Below are 17,119 nucleotides of genomic sequence, written 5' to 3'. Positions count from 1 at the left end.
TGCCATTTTACCATATACCACCTTACCTATTTTGATAAATTAGACCAAACATACTTCTTGGGTTTAAATGGCCATAGCAGCCCTTTTATTACAATACCAACCATGAAAAATCACTTTCTTACATAATTTAACCAGTAATAAACATAAAAATATACCATAATCTCTCAGACTGAATGGAACTGCCTGTTTTTTTTTTTTTATGTATTAGGAATTTTGAAGGCACCCTTGACTGACCAACTAGCTGTATCTGACACCACCTTGCCCTTTTACGGCCCCCAGCCACAACATACACCGGCTTGGGGACAATTGTTTGGCAACTTCTCCAGCTGATACAGCCAACTGCCCCAACACGTCTTACTTAAGCCCTTATTAGGGCAGGAACACACATACCAGAAATGGGCCCAACCCATCGTTCACCAAAGAACATAACCATCCCTGCCTTCAAAAACCCTACGACCTCTGCCTGCTTCTACGACATCCCTTAATCTCCATCCTAAAATCCCACTAAAACAACTGAAATGAAAATAAAACAACCCATTGCCCACAAATCAACAAAGGGGAGGGAGGGTGGGAGAATCTTGTCCGGCGCTGTCCCCTGGTCCAACTGATGTTGGAGGGTCGCCTCCCACCAAGTAACCCCTTAGGACCCCTCTCTGCCCCACCACAACCTCCTCCAATGAGATAAGACCTCATAATTCTTCCTACTATTCACCAACATTAACTTAACCCCTTCCTGACTATAGCCTCTCTGGACAAACCCCATCATGTGGCCCTCCGCTTATGCTGTGCCTGAGCTCCTGGCCTGTATATTTCAGATGGTGTGCTAACACCAAATTTAAAGAAGAAACATTTCTTTGGAGTGTAATGCAGAACGCACAGAATTTGATGGGACATGATTTATTTTATATAATTTGTAATAATGATATCATTGTATGTTTAAATGTTTGTGATCTTCAAAGGGTTAGTGGTATATTCAACATTTATTTCTTTGGCACTTAGGGACAGCGCTTCACATGTATGTATAAATCTGTATAGATATCTGTTTTTGGGTATCTTCTGTGACCAGCTGTTCTGTTGGTATAATTTTTATTAATATTTTGACACAATAGTTTAATCAGCACAGAGTTCACTTGGTTTATTATGGTATATGGTTATAAGGTTTTTTTTTTGCTGTCTGTGTTCCCATTAGGAAGTTACACTCTCTCTAACTGCCCTGATCGTCAATGCCACCAGAATAAAAGTGGGGTAAATTCAGAATTTTGAGTTGCCATTAGAACAGGAATAGGGGCATATCTTCCAAAGGAGGATACTCACATTGGAAATATATCCTATCATTTTCCTGTTGAATCTACTGGATGATATGGCTACTTTCACATTGGTTCGCATCAAAACTGCATGTAAAATGCCTAGTGTAAAACCTTGTACACACACTTAGATTTTCAGACGACTGAACGTCCGTGATTTGTGACATGCTAGTCTTATGTCGAAAGTGAAGAGGTTACACACAATATAAAAATTTTCGGACGACAGAATACAACATCAGAAGTGACGTAATGTGTTGAATAGTCTTGCTCTTATGATTTTACTCGTACAAAAACCGTACAAATTAAACAAAAATCAGACGTTGAGTTCACGTCTGACAAAAATTATATAGTCTGCACATCCAGCTTTTGTCTGATGAAAAAGCGAAATCGGCTGTCGAAAGCACCGTACTAACGATCCGAAAATTGTCAGACAGCTCCTCATACGAATGTTTGCATCCGATTTTCGCATCGTGTGTAGGACCTTTAATGGAGTGTTTTTTAGGCATTTTAGATGCAGCTCCCATTCATTTCAATGGGGAGGAGCTTTTTTTGGTGTGGTTTTTTTAGCTCCCCAAACATGCTCCAAAAATGCGTCAAGCAGGATTTTTTACACCGCAACGGAAGCACACCGCCTCCGTGTGAAAATATACATAGAATTTAAAGGGAAGCATTTTTCTTGAGCTTTTCGGGTGCTTTTTTTTAACACAAAAGCACTTCAAAAACTCCTCAGTGTGAAAGTAGCCTAACTAAAGAAAAATCCCCCTAATGGGACACAGATGGCAAAAAATTTAGTTTTCACTCCCCTTGAAAGTTTTTGACTTTAGACATACTTTAAATAAAAGTTTGCTGAAAACAATCTCTTTATTTAACAATAACAAAATAAAAAAAAAAATACAAATGTGAAAGATGCTTCAAAAATTATGTTAGATTAAACTCAGAAATAATAATTAAGATATTGGCTTACTGGAAATACATTGTATTTTTCCTTTAACCACTTGGCGTCCGCGCTGTAGCCAAATGACGACCACAGCGCGGACCTGAATTTCCGGGAGGCCGTCATATGACGTCCTCCCCTTTGCACGCTCACCGCGCGCCCCCTGCAGGGAGCACGCAGGGCGCGCTGTGATCACTGAGTTACTGAGACTCGGGTGATCACAGATTCGAGTAAGGGGCCGATCATGGCCCCTTACCATGAGATCAGCTGTCAGCTAATGACAGCTGATCACGTGATGTAAACAAAAGCTCGGTAATAGTTTTTTTTTCTCCTCGCGCTGACAGCCTGAGGACAAAAAACAGCCGATCACCGGCTTATGTGCAAGGGACATCGGCCCCGAAGAGGAAGGAGACACATCTGTCTCATCTGTACCCACAATTACCGCCTTCCAATGCCACCTGCCAGTGCCCACCAGTGCCACCTATCAATGCCCATGAGTGCCACCTATCAATGCCAACAAGTGCCACCTATCAATGCCCACCAGTGGTGCCAATCAGTGCTTCATCAGTGCCACCTAGCAGTGCTGCCTGTCAGTGTAACCTACCAGTGCCGATCAGTGCCCATTATTGCCACCCATCAGTGCCCATAACTGCCACCCATTAGTGCCCATCACTGCCAGCTATCAGTGCCACCTATTAGTGCCACCTATCAATGCCCTTCAGTGCCACCCATCAGTGTCACCTCTCAGTGCACACCAGTGCCGCCTATCAGTGCCCACCAGTGCCGCCTATCAGTGCCCACCAGTACCACCTTATCGGTGCCCATCAGTGCAGCCCATCAGTGCAGCCTATCGGTGCCCATCAGTGCAGCCTCATCAGCGTACATCAATGAAGGAGAAAAATTACCTGTTTGCAAAATTTTATAACAAAATATAAAAAAAATTATAAATCTTTTTAAAAAAATGTGGTCTTTTTTAATTTTTTAACCAAACAATAAAAACCGCAGAGGTGATCAAATACCACCAAAAGAAAGCTCTATTTGTGGGAAACAAATTATAAAAAATTCATTTGGGTACAATGTTGTATGACCGCGCAATTGTCATTCAAAATGCATCAGCGCTGAAAGCTGAAAATTGGTCTGGGGGTTTAAGTGCCCAGTAAGCAAGTGGTTAATTGAAAAATGATTTCAGACGTTATGAAGCAAAACAGAAGTGAGCTGAAAGGCACTTAATATAATTATCTAGAGTTGATCTATAAACCCAGTATTTGAAAAATAAGTGAGAGTTATGTCATAGTAATTTTGTTTTCTTCTTCTCCCATAGATTTAACCAAAAATGGCTCGTTGCGGTCACCTGATTATTTTGTGTCTGGTGATATATGCAAGAGAAGTACTCACTCAGAATTCAACAGCTTCAAATTCCCAGAACGTCACAGTTTTACCTCCTGGTTGTGGTGAAGATGTGAAGTGGATTTTCTTTTTCTTATGTGATTTGGAAGCTGCCTGGGGTATTATCCTCGAATCTGTGGCAGCTTTGGGTATTTTTGTTACACTAATCTTAATATTACTATGTATAGCCTTTTCTGCTTCTGTTTCTCAGGATGAACGCAAAGGTGCCTTAGCTCTAAATTTTCTTTTTCTTACTGGAGTTTTGGGGTTATTTTCTTTAGTTTTTGCCTTTATCATCGGACCTAATTCCGCAGTCTGCATAATCCGCAGATTTTTGTTTGGTGTGTTATTTGCCAAATGTTTTGCATGCCTTGTGGCAAATTCAGTAAGGCTCAACTACCTAGTACTTCAGAATCGTGGCCCCGGAGGATGCTTGGTGTTTCTGCTGGCTATTGGACTTTTCTTGGTAGAGACGGTGATAAATGTGGAATGGCTTCTCATTACCGATGTACGCCAAACTCAGCAAAATACTGATCATCCATGTAACATTACTAACCAGGACTTTGTGACAGCATTAGTCTATGTTATGTTCCTGATAGTGGCATCCTTGGTAATCTCTTGCTTAGTGCTCCGTGGACACTATTTACAATGGAGGCGTCATGGACAACACATTGTATCTACTGCATTGCTGTCTCTTCTTATCTGGGTGGCCTGGATTGTGATGTATCTGTATGGCGATGAGAAGTTAGGCCACAAATCTTGGGATGATCCAGTTTTGGCCATAGCTTTGGCATCAAACGCCTGGGTGTTCCTCTTGTTCTATGCCATCCCGCAGCTTGTAGAGATGACAAGGTCTGGATACAAGTATGAAGGGGACAGACTGAACATCCTGAATCGACATTGTGACGAGTCACCCTCTATTGTAATGGAAAACCGGGCATTCTCTATGGATAACCTGAATTTAGCTGAGCCAGACAGCTCTAGAAGAGAACAAAGTAAGCAATATATAAGAATCAAGTAATAGACATGTTATCATATATGAGAGCTATGGGTACTCAGTTACTAGCTATAGCTTTGGTTTAATGCTGGGAAATGTAGTTTTGGTGCACAAACCAGATTCTTTATTTAAACTACTGTATAATGGTTTGACATCAAGATTTTTTGTATTTTTATTTGTTTTTTTAACACATTTGACATCATTATAAGCTATATCTATAACCCATAACACATAGTATCAAGAAGCATTATGGGTTTTCCAACACAACAGTATCTTTTCCCTTTCGCACACTCTCTTTCTAATTTAAACTTTATATAAAACTGTACCATTTTCGGGAGTTACGCCTCTGACTTTTTTCAGCAAAGCAGATCATAATAATAATAGTGCTTAACTTTCTGGCTGGTATTAAGGATATAACAGTTGGATATGCAATATTTCAAATTTAAAGCAGAACTTCAGTCATTTTTTCAACTTTCCATCTATTAAATCTTCTGGCATTGTTGTTTTAACTTTGGATAGTAAAACATTTTTTTTCTGCCAGTAAAAACCTTATACAGCCTACTTCCCGTTTCCTGTCTGGTATGATGTCATAAGCCTAGGCTTATGACATCACCCAGAGGGATAACTTTGGTGGAAAATATTATTTATTGTCACCATGCCATAGGAAATTACAGGAGCATATGTTGACGCGTTTCACACGGGTAACTCATGTTTGTTCGCAACATGCACAGCTCTCTCTCTCTCACTCTGGTGAGAGTTTGCCAGGAAGGGAGGGGGAGTGAGTCATAAGATGGCCAATGAGAGCTGCCGAGCTGGAGCTGCCTCTGTGTGGCTGTGTAAATCCAGGAAGTGAACAGGCAGCAGCTTCAGCTGCCCACAGTTAAAACGGGTGTAGCCAGACTTAGTGGAGGGAGATTGCTTCAGCATATTTGGCAAGTACAGAATCACAGTATATATAAAAATAAAATGACATGTAAAGTGATTGGAGGGAAGCTTCAGAATGGCAAAGATGTTTTTATTACAAATTCTGTGAGCAGACTGCAGCTCCTCTTTACCTGACAAAATAAAAAATAAAAATATTTAACATTTTATAATACTGACTCTATCAAAGAAAGCAAACATTATTAATTTAAAAGAGGTCTGTGCTCAGAGAAATATGGAGGCTGGATTTTTGACTTCCCCCTATAGTTTGCTGGTTGCCAGTAACCCAGCTGATCAAATGGTTTCAGTGCTTCCCAAGTAACTGTCTGGAAAAAGTATACAGATCAGATGTTCTGAGTTTAACCACTTCCCGACCGCCCCATAGCAGATTTACTGCTACAGGGCGGCCGTTCTGTGCAGAATCACGTATATATGTGTGATTCTGCACTTCCGAGTTTTGGGTGCGAGCGCGCACTGCCGGTAGCTCGCTCCCGCTGTGATTTTACACAGAGGAAGCTGATCAGCGGGTCCAATATATGCTTATTGCGATTTTTTTTTTTTTTTTTTTTTTTTACCAAAAATATGTAGCAGAATACATATTGGCCTAAATTAATGAAATTCGATTTTTTTACATTTTTTTTATTGGATATGTTTTAGAGCAGAAAGTAAAACATATTGTTTTTTTTTTTAATCAAAATTGTCTGAAGTTTTTTGTTTCTAGTGCAAAACATAAAAACAGCAGAGGTGATCAAATACCACCAAAAGAAAGCTCTATTTGTGGGGAAAAAAAGGAAATACATTTTATTTGGGTACAGCGTCGCATGACCGCGCAATTGTCAGTTAAAATAACGCAGTGCCGTATCGCAAAAAAATGACCCAGTCCAGAAGGGAGTGGTCAAAGCGGTACTAAAAACAAAAAGGTTTTTACCTTAATGCTGCATTAGGGGAAAAAATGTTCCACTAGCTATTCCCTCCTCAAACACTTACTGTATCTGACACCTCTCATGATCCAGCACTGTCTGCACTGGCAGCCAACAATTCATGCATGTTGTTGGTGGAAAAGTAATCCAAACATCATGTGACTTGGTAACATCACAAATAAAAAGCGGGCATGATGCAGTCATCCCTTCTGTGGATGTTGTATAGTAAGAAAATGAATAATTACACAAAGAAAGGAATGCTGTATCTTTATTCCAAAATTTTCTTCATTTCACAACGTTACATATTAAGCTGGCAGTAGATACTGGATGTCAATTATTTTAATGCATGCACGGAGCTCAGCATTGATTTATTTTAACTCTGTTGAACATGAATAATATTATTTCTCCCTCGGAAATGATCAATACAGATTACATTAACTGTAGTTTTAAAAAAATTGCACAGGATATGTGTTCTTTTACAAGTGTAGTTATGCCAAGATTTTTTTTATAACCCCTCGGTGTATTAGTCAGGACATAACATTCTATTGTGCAGCATTTATGTATTTATATTACCAATCTAGATGGCTATGATATAATTCTGTGTGCCTTCATACACTCACTATACATATGTACATGTCCTCTTCAACTCAACAAATGGAAGTTAGATTTGTCAAGGACATTCACATGATTATCTGTCAACAACCACCAGAGTTGTTTTCTATAGTTACATAGTCAGGATGAAAATAAATAAAAAATAATATCAAACAATCCCATATACCAGGGGTAGGCAACCTTTTGAGCACAGTGTGCCGAAAAAAGTTTTCAAAGAAATTGAGTGTGCCGATTTTATAACAAAAAAATGTCAACTTCACACTCTCAATCACGAAAAGGATTTTTTTAAAGCAAATGATGTAAACTACTTTAGTAGTGAGAGATTATCATCCTGTACTCTCACGCCTCAGATCAGCCCCAATTCCTGCAACTTCACACCTCAGATCACTGTCCCCCCTGCAAATCTGTTTCACCACTGTAACCCCCTGCACATCTGCCCCACCTCTATATCCCCCTGCTCATCTGTCCCACCACTGTAACCCCCTTTCTCATCTGCCCCACCACTGTACCGCCCTGTACATCTGATTCACCGCCGTAACCCCATGCTCTTCTGTCTCACCGCTGAACCATCTTTTCATTTGTCCTAACACTGAACTTATCTGCTCATCTGCCCCACCATTGTAACCGCCTTTCTCATTTGTCTCACCACTGTACCTCCTGCACATGTGTCTCACCACTGTAACCCCCTGCTCATGTGTTCCACCGATGTACCTCCTTTCTCCTCTGCACATCTGCCCCGCCGCTGTACCCCCCTGCTCATCTGTCCCACCAATGTACCCCCTTTCTCCTCTGCCCCAAAACTGAACCCTCCCTGCTCATCTTTCCCACCACTGTAACCCCCTCCTCATCTGGCCCAAAACTGAACCCCCCTCTGCTCATCTGTCCCACCACTGTAACCCCCTATTCATCTGCCCCATCACTGTACCCCCCTGCTTTTCTGTCCCACCGCTGAACCCCCTTCTCATCCCTCCCACCACTGTTCCTCCTGCACATCTGCCCCACCACTGTACCCCCTTGCTCTTCTGTCCCACCTCTGTAACTCCCCTGCTCACCTGCCCCATCAATGTACCCCCTTTTCTCATCTGCCCCACCACTGTACTGCTCTTCTGTCTCACTACTGAATCACCTTCTCATCTGTCCTAACACTGAACCCATCTGCTCATCTGCCCTACCACTGTAACCCGCTTTTTCATCTGATCCACCAATGTACCTCCTGCACATCTGTCTCACCTCTGTACCCCCCTGCTCTTCTGCCCCACCTTTGTTCCCCCTGCCCTCCTGCCCCACCACTGTAACCCCCTGCTCATCTGCCCCACCAATACACCTCCTTTCATCTCTCCCACTGCTCTAACCCCCCTGCTTTTCTGCCCCACCACTGAACCCCCTTCTCATCTGGCCCAACACTAAACCCCCCTGCTCATCTGTCCCACTGCTGAATCCCCTTCTCATCTCTGAACCCCTCCTGCTCATTTTCCCCACGCTGTACCCTCTACTCTTCTACGATATGCGTGATATGCAGAGTGGTGAGGAAGGTGAAAAACCCCAGCAAAGCATGATCCAATTTTCTACAGCAGGTGAAAACATTCCTTCCTGACCCCCAAGAGGCAATCGGATTTTCCCTGGATCAACTTTACCTATAAAAGTTAGTATCCAGTTATATTATGTACATTTAGGAAAGAATCCAGGCCTTTCTTAACCACTTAAAGAGGAGGGCCAGTCAAAAAAAAAAAAAAGTCAGCAGCTACAAATACTGCAGCTGCTGACTTTTAATTGGACACTTACCTGTCCCAGGGTCCAGCGATGCGGGGGATCGAAGCCCCGCTCGTCTCCCCCTCCGTTCAGTGGCGCCGGCATTGCAACTGTGGGCACCGGGCTGTGGCTTCACAGCCTGGCACCCAATGCGCATGCGCGAGCGGCACCGCGCGCCATGATTGGCCGCTCAGTCACCTGGGACCTGTAATGGGTCCCAGATGATTGACAGGAGGGAGGGAGCAGAGCTGAGCCCTTCTTGTGCCGAGGGGGAAGTGATGTCACCAGCCCAGGCACTGGAAGAGGCAGACTACGAGGGATCCCCTAGCAACAGGCATTTAGAGGTAAGTAAAAAAAAAAAAATATCCAAATGTTTTTTTTTATTTTTTTTTTAGGCACAATCATAACTTTTTTTTTTTAGGGTGGAACACCACTTTAAGGACCGAGCCTCTTTCTGAGATTTGTTGTTTACAAGTTAAAAACTGTTTTTTTTTGGCTAGAAATTTACTTAGAACCCCAAACATTATACATTTTTTTCTAACATCCTAGAAAATAAAATGGCGGTCGTTGCAATACTTTCTGTCACACTGTATTTGCGCAGCGGTCTACAATTTTTTGAATTAAAAAATAAGACACCAGTAAAGTTAGCTAAATTTTTTTTGTTATATTGTGAAAGATAATGTTACGCCGAGTAAATTGATACCCAACATGTCACGCTTCAAAATTGCGCTCGCTTGTGGAATGGCGACAAACTTTTACCCTTAAAAATCTCCATAGGCAGCGTTTAAAAAAAATTCTACAGGTTGCATGTTTTGAGTTACACAGGAGGTCTAGGGCTACAATTATTGCTCTCACTCTACCGATCGCTGCGTTACCTCACATGTGTGGTTTAAACACCGTTTTCATATGCGGGCGCTATTCACGTATTTCTTTGCTTCTGCACGCGAGCTCAGCTGGACAGGGTGCATTTAAAAATGTATTTATTTTTTTTCTTATTTATTTTACCTTTTATTTTCTATTTTTTACACTGTTCTTTTAAAAAAAAATGGTGTCACTTTTATTCCTATTACTAGGAATGTAAACATCCCTTTTTAATAAAAATTTTTTAAAAAAAGCTTGACAGGACAGGGCCTCTTAAATATGAGATCTGGGGTCAAAAAGACTTCAGATCTCATATTTACAATAAAATGCAATAAAATAAATTAAAAAAAATGGCCCTTTAAGAGCTATGGGCGGAAGTGACGTTTTGATATTGATTCCGCCCTGCAAAGGTATGGAGACGGGTGGGGGCCATCTTCCCTTCACTTGTCTCCATACCCAGGAAGGACAAGGATCCGATTGCCTCCGGCGCTACCGACAGCTCCGGTAAATGGCAGAGAGTAGCGGGAGGAGGGGGCCCTCTCCCGCCGCCGATAAAAGTGATCTTGGGGCGAATCCGCCACAGAGACCACTATTATTGGAAACTGGACCACCCGCCAAAGAAAAGGATACCAGGGTTATGGCAGCTAGCTGCTGCCATAACAAAGCTATCCCTCTTCAAATGTAGGACGTATATCGATGTGCGGCGGGTCGGAAGTGGTTAAAGCAATCTATTGAGCTGGCCAGAATCACCTCTGAAGGGAGTCTATTCCACATTTTCACAGCTCTCACTGTGAAGAAACCTTTCCATATTTGGAGACGAAATCTCTTTTCCTCTAGGCATATAGAGTGCCCCCTTGTCCTCTGTGTTGACCGTAAAGTGAATAACTCAACACCAAGTTCACTATATGGATCCCTTATATATTTGTACATGTTGATCATATCCCCCCCTTAATCTCCTCTTCTCAAGAGAGAATAAATTCAGTTCCTCTAATCTTTCCCCCATGTCTCTTATCAGTTTGGTTGCCCTTCTCTGCACTTTCTCCAGTTCCCCGATATCCTTTTTGAGAACTGGTGCCCAAAACTGAAGTGCATATTCCAGATGAGGTCTTACTAATGATTTGTACAGGGGCAAAATGATATCTCTCTCTCTGGAGTCCATACCTCTCTTAATACAAGAAAGAACTTTGCTTGCTTTGGAAACCACAGCTTGGCATTGCATGTTATTATTGAGCTTATGATCTACCAAAACCCCCAGATCCCTCTCCACTATGGATCACCCCAGTTGTACTCCCCCTAGTATGTATGATGCATGCATATTCTTAGCCCCCAAGTGCATAACTTTACATTTATCAACATTAAACCTCATCTGCCACACAGTCGCCCAATTAGACAGAGCATTGAGGTCAGCTTGTAAATTGAAGACATCCTGTAAGGACGTTATTCCACTGCATGGTTTGCAGTTAGTTCGTTTTCCATAGTTGTATTGATGAACAGCCTGGGAACAAGTCCCACATGTTCTATCTGGTGCTCATTGTCACTGAACAGTAATTTCTTGGTTTTCTGAAAATAATCTGCAAATTGGAATGATTGGGAAGATGTAGAGACAAAGGTTGTTGCCTGTTACATTGTTACATTGTCAACATTGAAATAGCAGAGAAGCATCATAAACTGGTCCACACCACTTCTCAGTAATAATAGATTTAAAGGACAAATGTAGTTCTAATCTGAATTCCTCCAATCCACCCCCCCCCCCCCCGAATCAACACCCCTGACTGTACACGAGGGGTACATTCTACACAAACTATGGAAGAACACCCTTCAGTATGAGGTCAGGGAAACATCTGTGTTGTTAGCATATGAGGTCTTCACCTTAACTGAATATTCTACAGTAGCAAAATGATATAGTTGCCAGCCTTAAAGAGGTTATAAACCTCAGATATGAAATACACTATATTGTCAAAAGTATTGGGTCGCCTGCCTTTACACGCCCATGAACTTTAATGGCATCCTAGTCTTATTCCGTAGGGTTCAATATTGAGTCGGCACACCCTTTGCAGCTACAACAGCTTCAACTCTTCTGGGAAGGCTGTCCACAAGGTTTAGAAGTGTGTCTATGGGAATGTTTGACCGTTCTTTCAGAAGAGTATTTGTGAGGTCAGGCACTGATGTTAGATGAAAAGGCTTGGCTTGCAGTCTTCGCTCTAATTCAACCCAAAAGTGTTCTGTCAGGTTGAGGTCAGGACTATGTGCAGGCCAGTCAAGTTCCTCCACCCCAAACTCGCTCATCCATGTATTATGGACCTTGCTTTATGCCCCTGCAAAGGGTGGGCCAACTCAATATTAAACCCTATGGACTAAGACTGAGATGCCTTTAAAGTTAAAGTGTATGTAAAGGCAGGTGCCCCAATACTTTTGACAATACAGTGTATGAACAAAGCATTTCCCTGTATAGTGTGTACTTGTCTCAATCCAGAGCACTAAATGTAATTTCTGTCTGCTGCCTCTTTCCTCTGCTAACAGTCATTTCTGATTAGTTTTCCTGACGTCAAGAGAAAAATGGTGATGGGGAGGGCACAGCCTGTGATTGACAGACTCAACTCTATACCTGTATTCTGTGTGCAGGGGGGTGTTCCTTCCAATCAGCTCTCAGAACTCTCCTCACTGATGTAACTTCAGCTCCCTGCCCCCTGCTTTTCAGAGCTGAGAAATCCTGTGTAAATTCTGCACTTTGAATGAATGTAGGTAAAAGATGACTGTAGTTACACAGGTACAACTTATATAGGAGGGTTTGTTTAATTTTTGTGTATCAACTGAGGCCAGTCACTTCAATGGGTATATGTAAGGCTCCATTCACACTAATGCGTTTTTTGATGCATTTTGCAGAAATGCATGGGAATTTTTTAACATGGGTTCCTATGGAACATGTTCACATCAATGCATTTTTGTGCCCCTGCATTTTTGGAAAGGGTCGGGGACTTTTTTCATGCAAAATGCAGCGTTTTGCATGTAATAGAATTCAATGGACCAGCATCAAAAACACAAGTACTGCGTTTTTGCAGCGTTTTTACAGTGTTTTTGCTGCGTTTTTGCCCCGTTTTGCATTTTTTTCTTTTCTTTTTTTGTGCACTGTATACAGTATAAAAAAAACACTGTAAAAAAAACCCCGCAAAACGCGGCGAAAACGCTGCAAAAACGCATGTTCAAAAACACGGCAAGCACCGCAAAAAACACTGCAGAAACGCTCAAAAGCAACATGCATAGATGTGAATTGAGCCTAAGGGTTTACAACCACTTTAAAGTGATTTTCTCAGCAGTGTGAAAAAGAAGGTTCTTTATATTCGCTTGTCCCATCATCCATTCCTGAAACCTTCCTCCCTGTTAAGCTTTGGCTCCGTCAGGCTCCAAGACCGGTGGGTGTGTGCACGAATTGTAAGTCTGTTAACTTGCTGCACATTTTTTCACTGGTAAGTTGTACACTTGCAGAACACTTGAAGAACAAGTTCTAGTTGAGACTTTTCCAATTTGTAGCAAATTTGCATGGCATGTCTCTCTAGTAAGAGCAAAGTTACAGTGGTGAATTTACAGCAAGAGCTCTGCAAGTCAACAGTATGAAAATTCAGCCACAGTGACCCCTGTGGTGGGGTGACTATTGCACAACATAACTGAATGAGAACTTATAGCAGACTTGCAGAATGTTTGAAAAGAAAGTTGATCTGGAGTCATGCAATGCGGACTTGCTGCAATTGTGCAACAAACTTGTGAAGCCTGGCAAGTCTAGCAATAGCCTAGCAAGTCATTTTCAAACTTGCAGCACAATTGCTTGCTATCTGGGTAGTAGTGGAGACAGGGACTGCTAGAGCAGTGGAAGGGCACAGGTGTCCGGAAGCTGGAGTAGTTAACTGGAGCAGCAGTCCTTCCAGTGGCAGTATGGAGTCTGTTCATAAGCTATGTTCAGCAGCAGCCAGGCAAACAGGTGCAGGGTCAGGATCAAGTTCAAGGTCAGGAACAGGCAGAAGTCAGTAATGTGCTGGCAGTGAGGTACCAAGTTAGGAGGGCGGAATTGTGGTCAGAAGTCCAAGCAGAGGTTGGTAACACAAGGAAGCAGCAGACATAACAGGCGGGGGCGATCCAAAAGAGATCTCAGGCATAGCCGGGTCAGGAACAAGGTAAGCAGACTTTCAGGAACTAGGAATACATTTAAATAGGCCATCAAGCACTTACTGCACAGAAATGGCAATGAATACTTGCTGCACGGGAGCGAGGACTTGCAATAGGAGATCCCTGACAACTACTATGTTCTGTAGTAATGTATGGGCCAGTGGATGAAACCAGCAGAGGACGAAGTGTCCGACACACCTGGAAGTGTCAGAAATGAAGATTGTGCCAGTGGCTGTAGCTTGACAAGAGAGCAAAGATTCCAGGAATAGACTGAGGGCCAAAAAGTATGGCCGGAACATTGTACCCACTAATAGGAGAGAAGTTGGTGAGGTTTAGGGTCGGTTCACACATGGGCAACACGACTTTAGCGCGACTTTGTACCGCGACTTCAACACGGCTTCAGCGCGACTTTAGCGCGACTTCAGCGCGACTTCGGCAAATTACGAGGCGACTTGAAGTCGCCTCCATGACAGGCGACTTCGCCTGTGGCCAATCACCTCTCTGGGAGGGAGGGGGGAGGGAGGGGTTTTCTCTGCAAAGTCGCTTGAGAGATCCGACTTGCAGGCGACTTACATTGAGTTGAATGGGTACAAGTCGCCTACAAGTCGGATAGAAGTAGTACAGGAACCTTTTCTGAAGTCGGAGCGACTTCAGTAGTGTCAATTAAGACGTTCCCATTGCCTACCATGATAATCTAAATGCAAAGCGACTTGGGGCGACTTGGGGCGACTTGAGGGCGTACAAGTCGGATCCCAAGTCGCCCCAGTGTGAACCGACCCTTAAAGTTTTACAGGCAGCTCTTTGTCAGCTGGGGTATCCCTAGGGGTGTGTGGAGTGATCAAAATAGTACATTTTTTACCATATTTTGATTATTCCAGGAATGTAGGCCAGAACAAATAAGTATTAAAAAAACAAAACAAAAAAAACCTCTTTTAAACTGGTAAATTTTCAAAAAACCTTCCAATGCCAGCTGCTCCTTCTGTACCCAGTCACACAAACACATGCACTTCAAACACTGATACCCCCCATAAACACATTTACTATATGTACTAACACAGAGATTTTTGGCTCTGCATATTGCAGTACACTTTAAAGTGGTATTAAACCCAAAACCAAAAATGCAATATATAGCTTACCAATCATTGGATGTGGGTGGCTGCATTAGTTTTCTTTTTCTAGGCTGTTTTACCTCTGTTTTCACCTGGTGATCTAACCAGTAACCAACCTTCTGTATTAGAGAGCCTACACTCTGGTTGAAGGAGCACAGGAGGCACAGCAGACAGCAGCATTGTCACCCTGGAGGAAGTGTCAGGTGTACTAGCAGGTTTAGATACACTAACAAATTGAAGCCAAACTCCAGCACACATTTCATAATCCGTTACGGCAATTTTTTTGGGGGATAAAGCTTTTACATGAATAAATACAAGCTGATCATTGTAAGCACTGCTGTCAGTGGTAAATGGTTTGTCTCAGAAAGAAAGCCTATAAAAGAAAACAAAGGCAGCCATCGAATCGGAAAGGTTTAATATAATGTATGTTTGCTTTTGGGTTTAATACTGCTTTAGGCTTGCCAGCTTTGTTTTAATGTGGCCATTCCTACAAAAATTATATAATATGCGCAAACTGTTGGAGCTATATAAATCCTGTATAATAATAATAATAATACAGCAATATTTGGATATACACTGTAAAATATACAACTATTATTATACTTTTTCCAACAGAACATGCAAAAATGTCTAAGCCCCTTCTGAGCAGATGTCAATAAATCCATTTTAGTATTTTGAGAAATGAATACAATTTATACATTCACTTATTTATTTGTATTTGTTTGCATCTGTTTTCACCAGACAAGCCGGTTTCTCCATACAGTAACTACACTGGACTCTATCCCACTCTGCCATTGCATCCTGCGGTAAGTACAGCCTCAAAGGACCATTCTATTCTACTTATTGAGCTATTACTCTGTGCTATTAAGCTGCTGTTAAGTTGTGCCTATGATGTGACTAAACCTCTGATACATTAAATACACATCACAACAAGATTACAGCTGTCCAAAGTTTTGAATTAGGGGATGTATTAAAATATAGTGGCAGAAAATATCCAGGACCTATGATACTCATTCCTTGATAGAAAGTAATAGAACAGTGCCCCCTTCAGGAAATGTCACATACAGCATGGCTCGGACACAACCTTTGATCTTGTACAACTCAGATTTAGTTTATTGCATATTTAGGGCTTGTTCACACCAGCAATTTCTGAAAAATGCTTGTATGAATCAGTATGAGCTACCATGCATTTACAGAGAAATACTGTAGGATGCTTCGCAGTTGACCTAAATGGGGAAATGCAATGCAATGGACTTGTTTGCAATGCACCTCAGCACAATGAGTTGGTGAAAACAACATACAGCAGCACCCAACTGTCCCTCATTTGGAGGGACCGTCTCACGTTTGAGACCCTCTATCCTTCGTGCAGCATTAGATGTTCCTCTTTTTGGTCTAATGTGTTCAGCTGTATAAAAAATATTTTATTTTACTACCAAACGTTATGCTGCCCTAAACTTTTTATCCAGCCTCTATATTACTGCATTTGTTATTTTGAAAAGCCAATATAAAGGAAATATAGAGGTCAAAAAGGTTTAGTAAACAGGCGCAGGGTCAGGATCAAGTTCAAGGTCAGGAACAGGCAGAAGTCAGTAATGCGCTGGCAGTGATGTACCAAGTTAGGAGGGTGGAATTGTATATTAGATCTTTGTGGTCTGTGCAACTAGGGCCATGGCAGGGACGTGTCCTTTGCGTAAATAATGTGTGTTAAACAGTGTCCCTGTTTACAATTTCAGAAAGTCGGGAGGTATGTAATGAGTTCCAGGGAAATATTGTTTTTCTCATGTCCATGCATTATGCCTGTGCTAAATGATAAATGTGAACATATCTGGTGTGAATAAGCCCTAGCCACCCAAAGGATAGTAGGATTTAGCACCAAAAAAAGAAAGTTGTTTCATACAGATGTCAGTATGTATAGTTCTGTGTTCTCCCAATGATAACACAAACACTAAACTAAAGAAATGAACAATAGTTTTATTAAGGGTATCCACAAAAAAGTGGATTTATTTTGTAACGCAGCACACCATGACAAATAGTAGTGTGTTACTGTGCATTGTGGTGAACTGCAACAAACGTGCATTGGTAAGGTGCATTGGGGTGCCATTAAGAATGAATGGCAGGGAGTGGGTGGATGAGATGCAATATCTGAAATGATTGGGCAACTAACAGCA

The 17,119-nt window shown here is 42.0% G+C and overlaps 1 protein-coding gene across 1 annotated transcript in view; it reads left to right on the top strand.

The window, feature by feature from the left end:
- LOC141110944 (G-protein coupled receptor family C group 5 member C-like) overlaps nucleotides 1-17,119 on the top strand; it is a 77,651-nt gene that overhangs the window by 43,736 nt on the left and 16,796 nt on the right. Inside the window, exons 2-3 of the mRNA XM_073602759.1 lie at nucleotides 3,560-4,619; nucleotides 15,693-15,757. Coding sequence (XP_073458860.1) covers nucleotides 3,572-4,619; nucleotides 15,693-15,757 — 1,113 coding nt within the window. The 5' untranslated portion in view covers nucleotides 3,560-3,571. The remainder of the gene's footprint in view (nucleotides 1-3,559; nucleotides 4,620-15,692; nucleotides 15,758-17,119) is intronic.

This window comes from Aquarana catesbeiana, linkage group LG10 (genome assembly GCF_042186555.1).
Source record: "Aquarana catesbeiana isolate 2022-GZ linkage group LG10, ASM4218655v1, whole genome shotgun sequence".
Lineage (NCBI taxonomy): Eukaryota > Metazoa > Chordata > Amphibia > Anura > Ranidae > Aquarana > Aquarana catesbeiana.
This window is presented reverse-complemented; position numbering and strand designations above follow the sequence as displayed.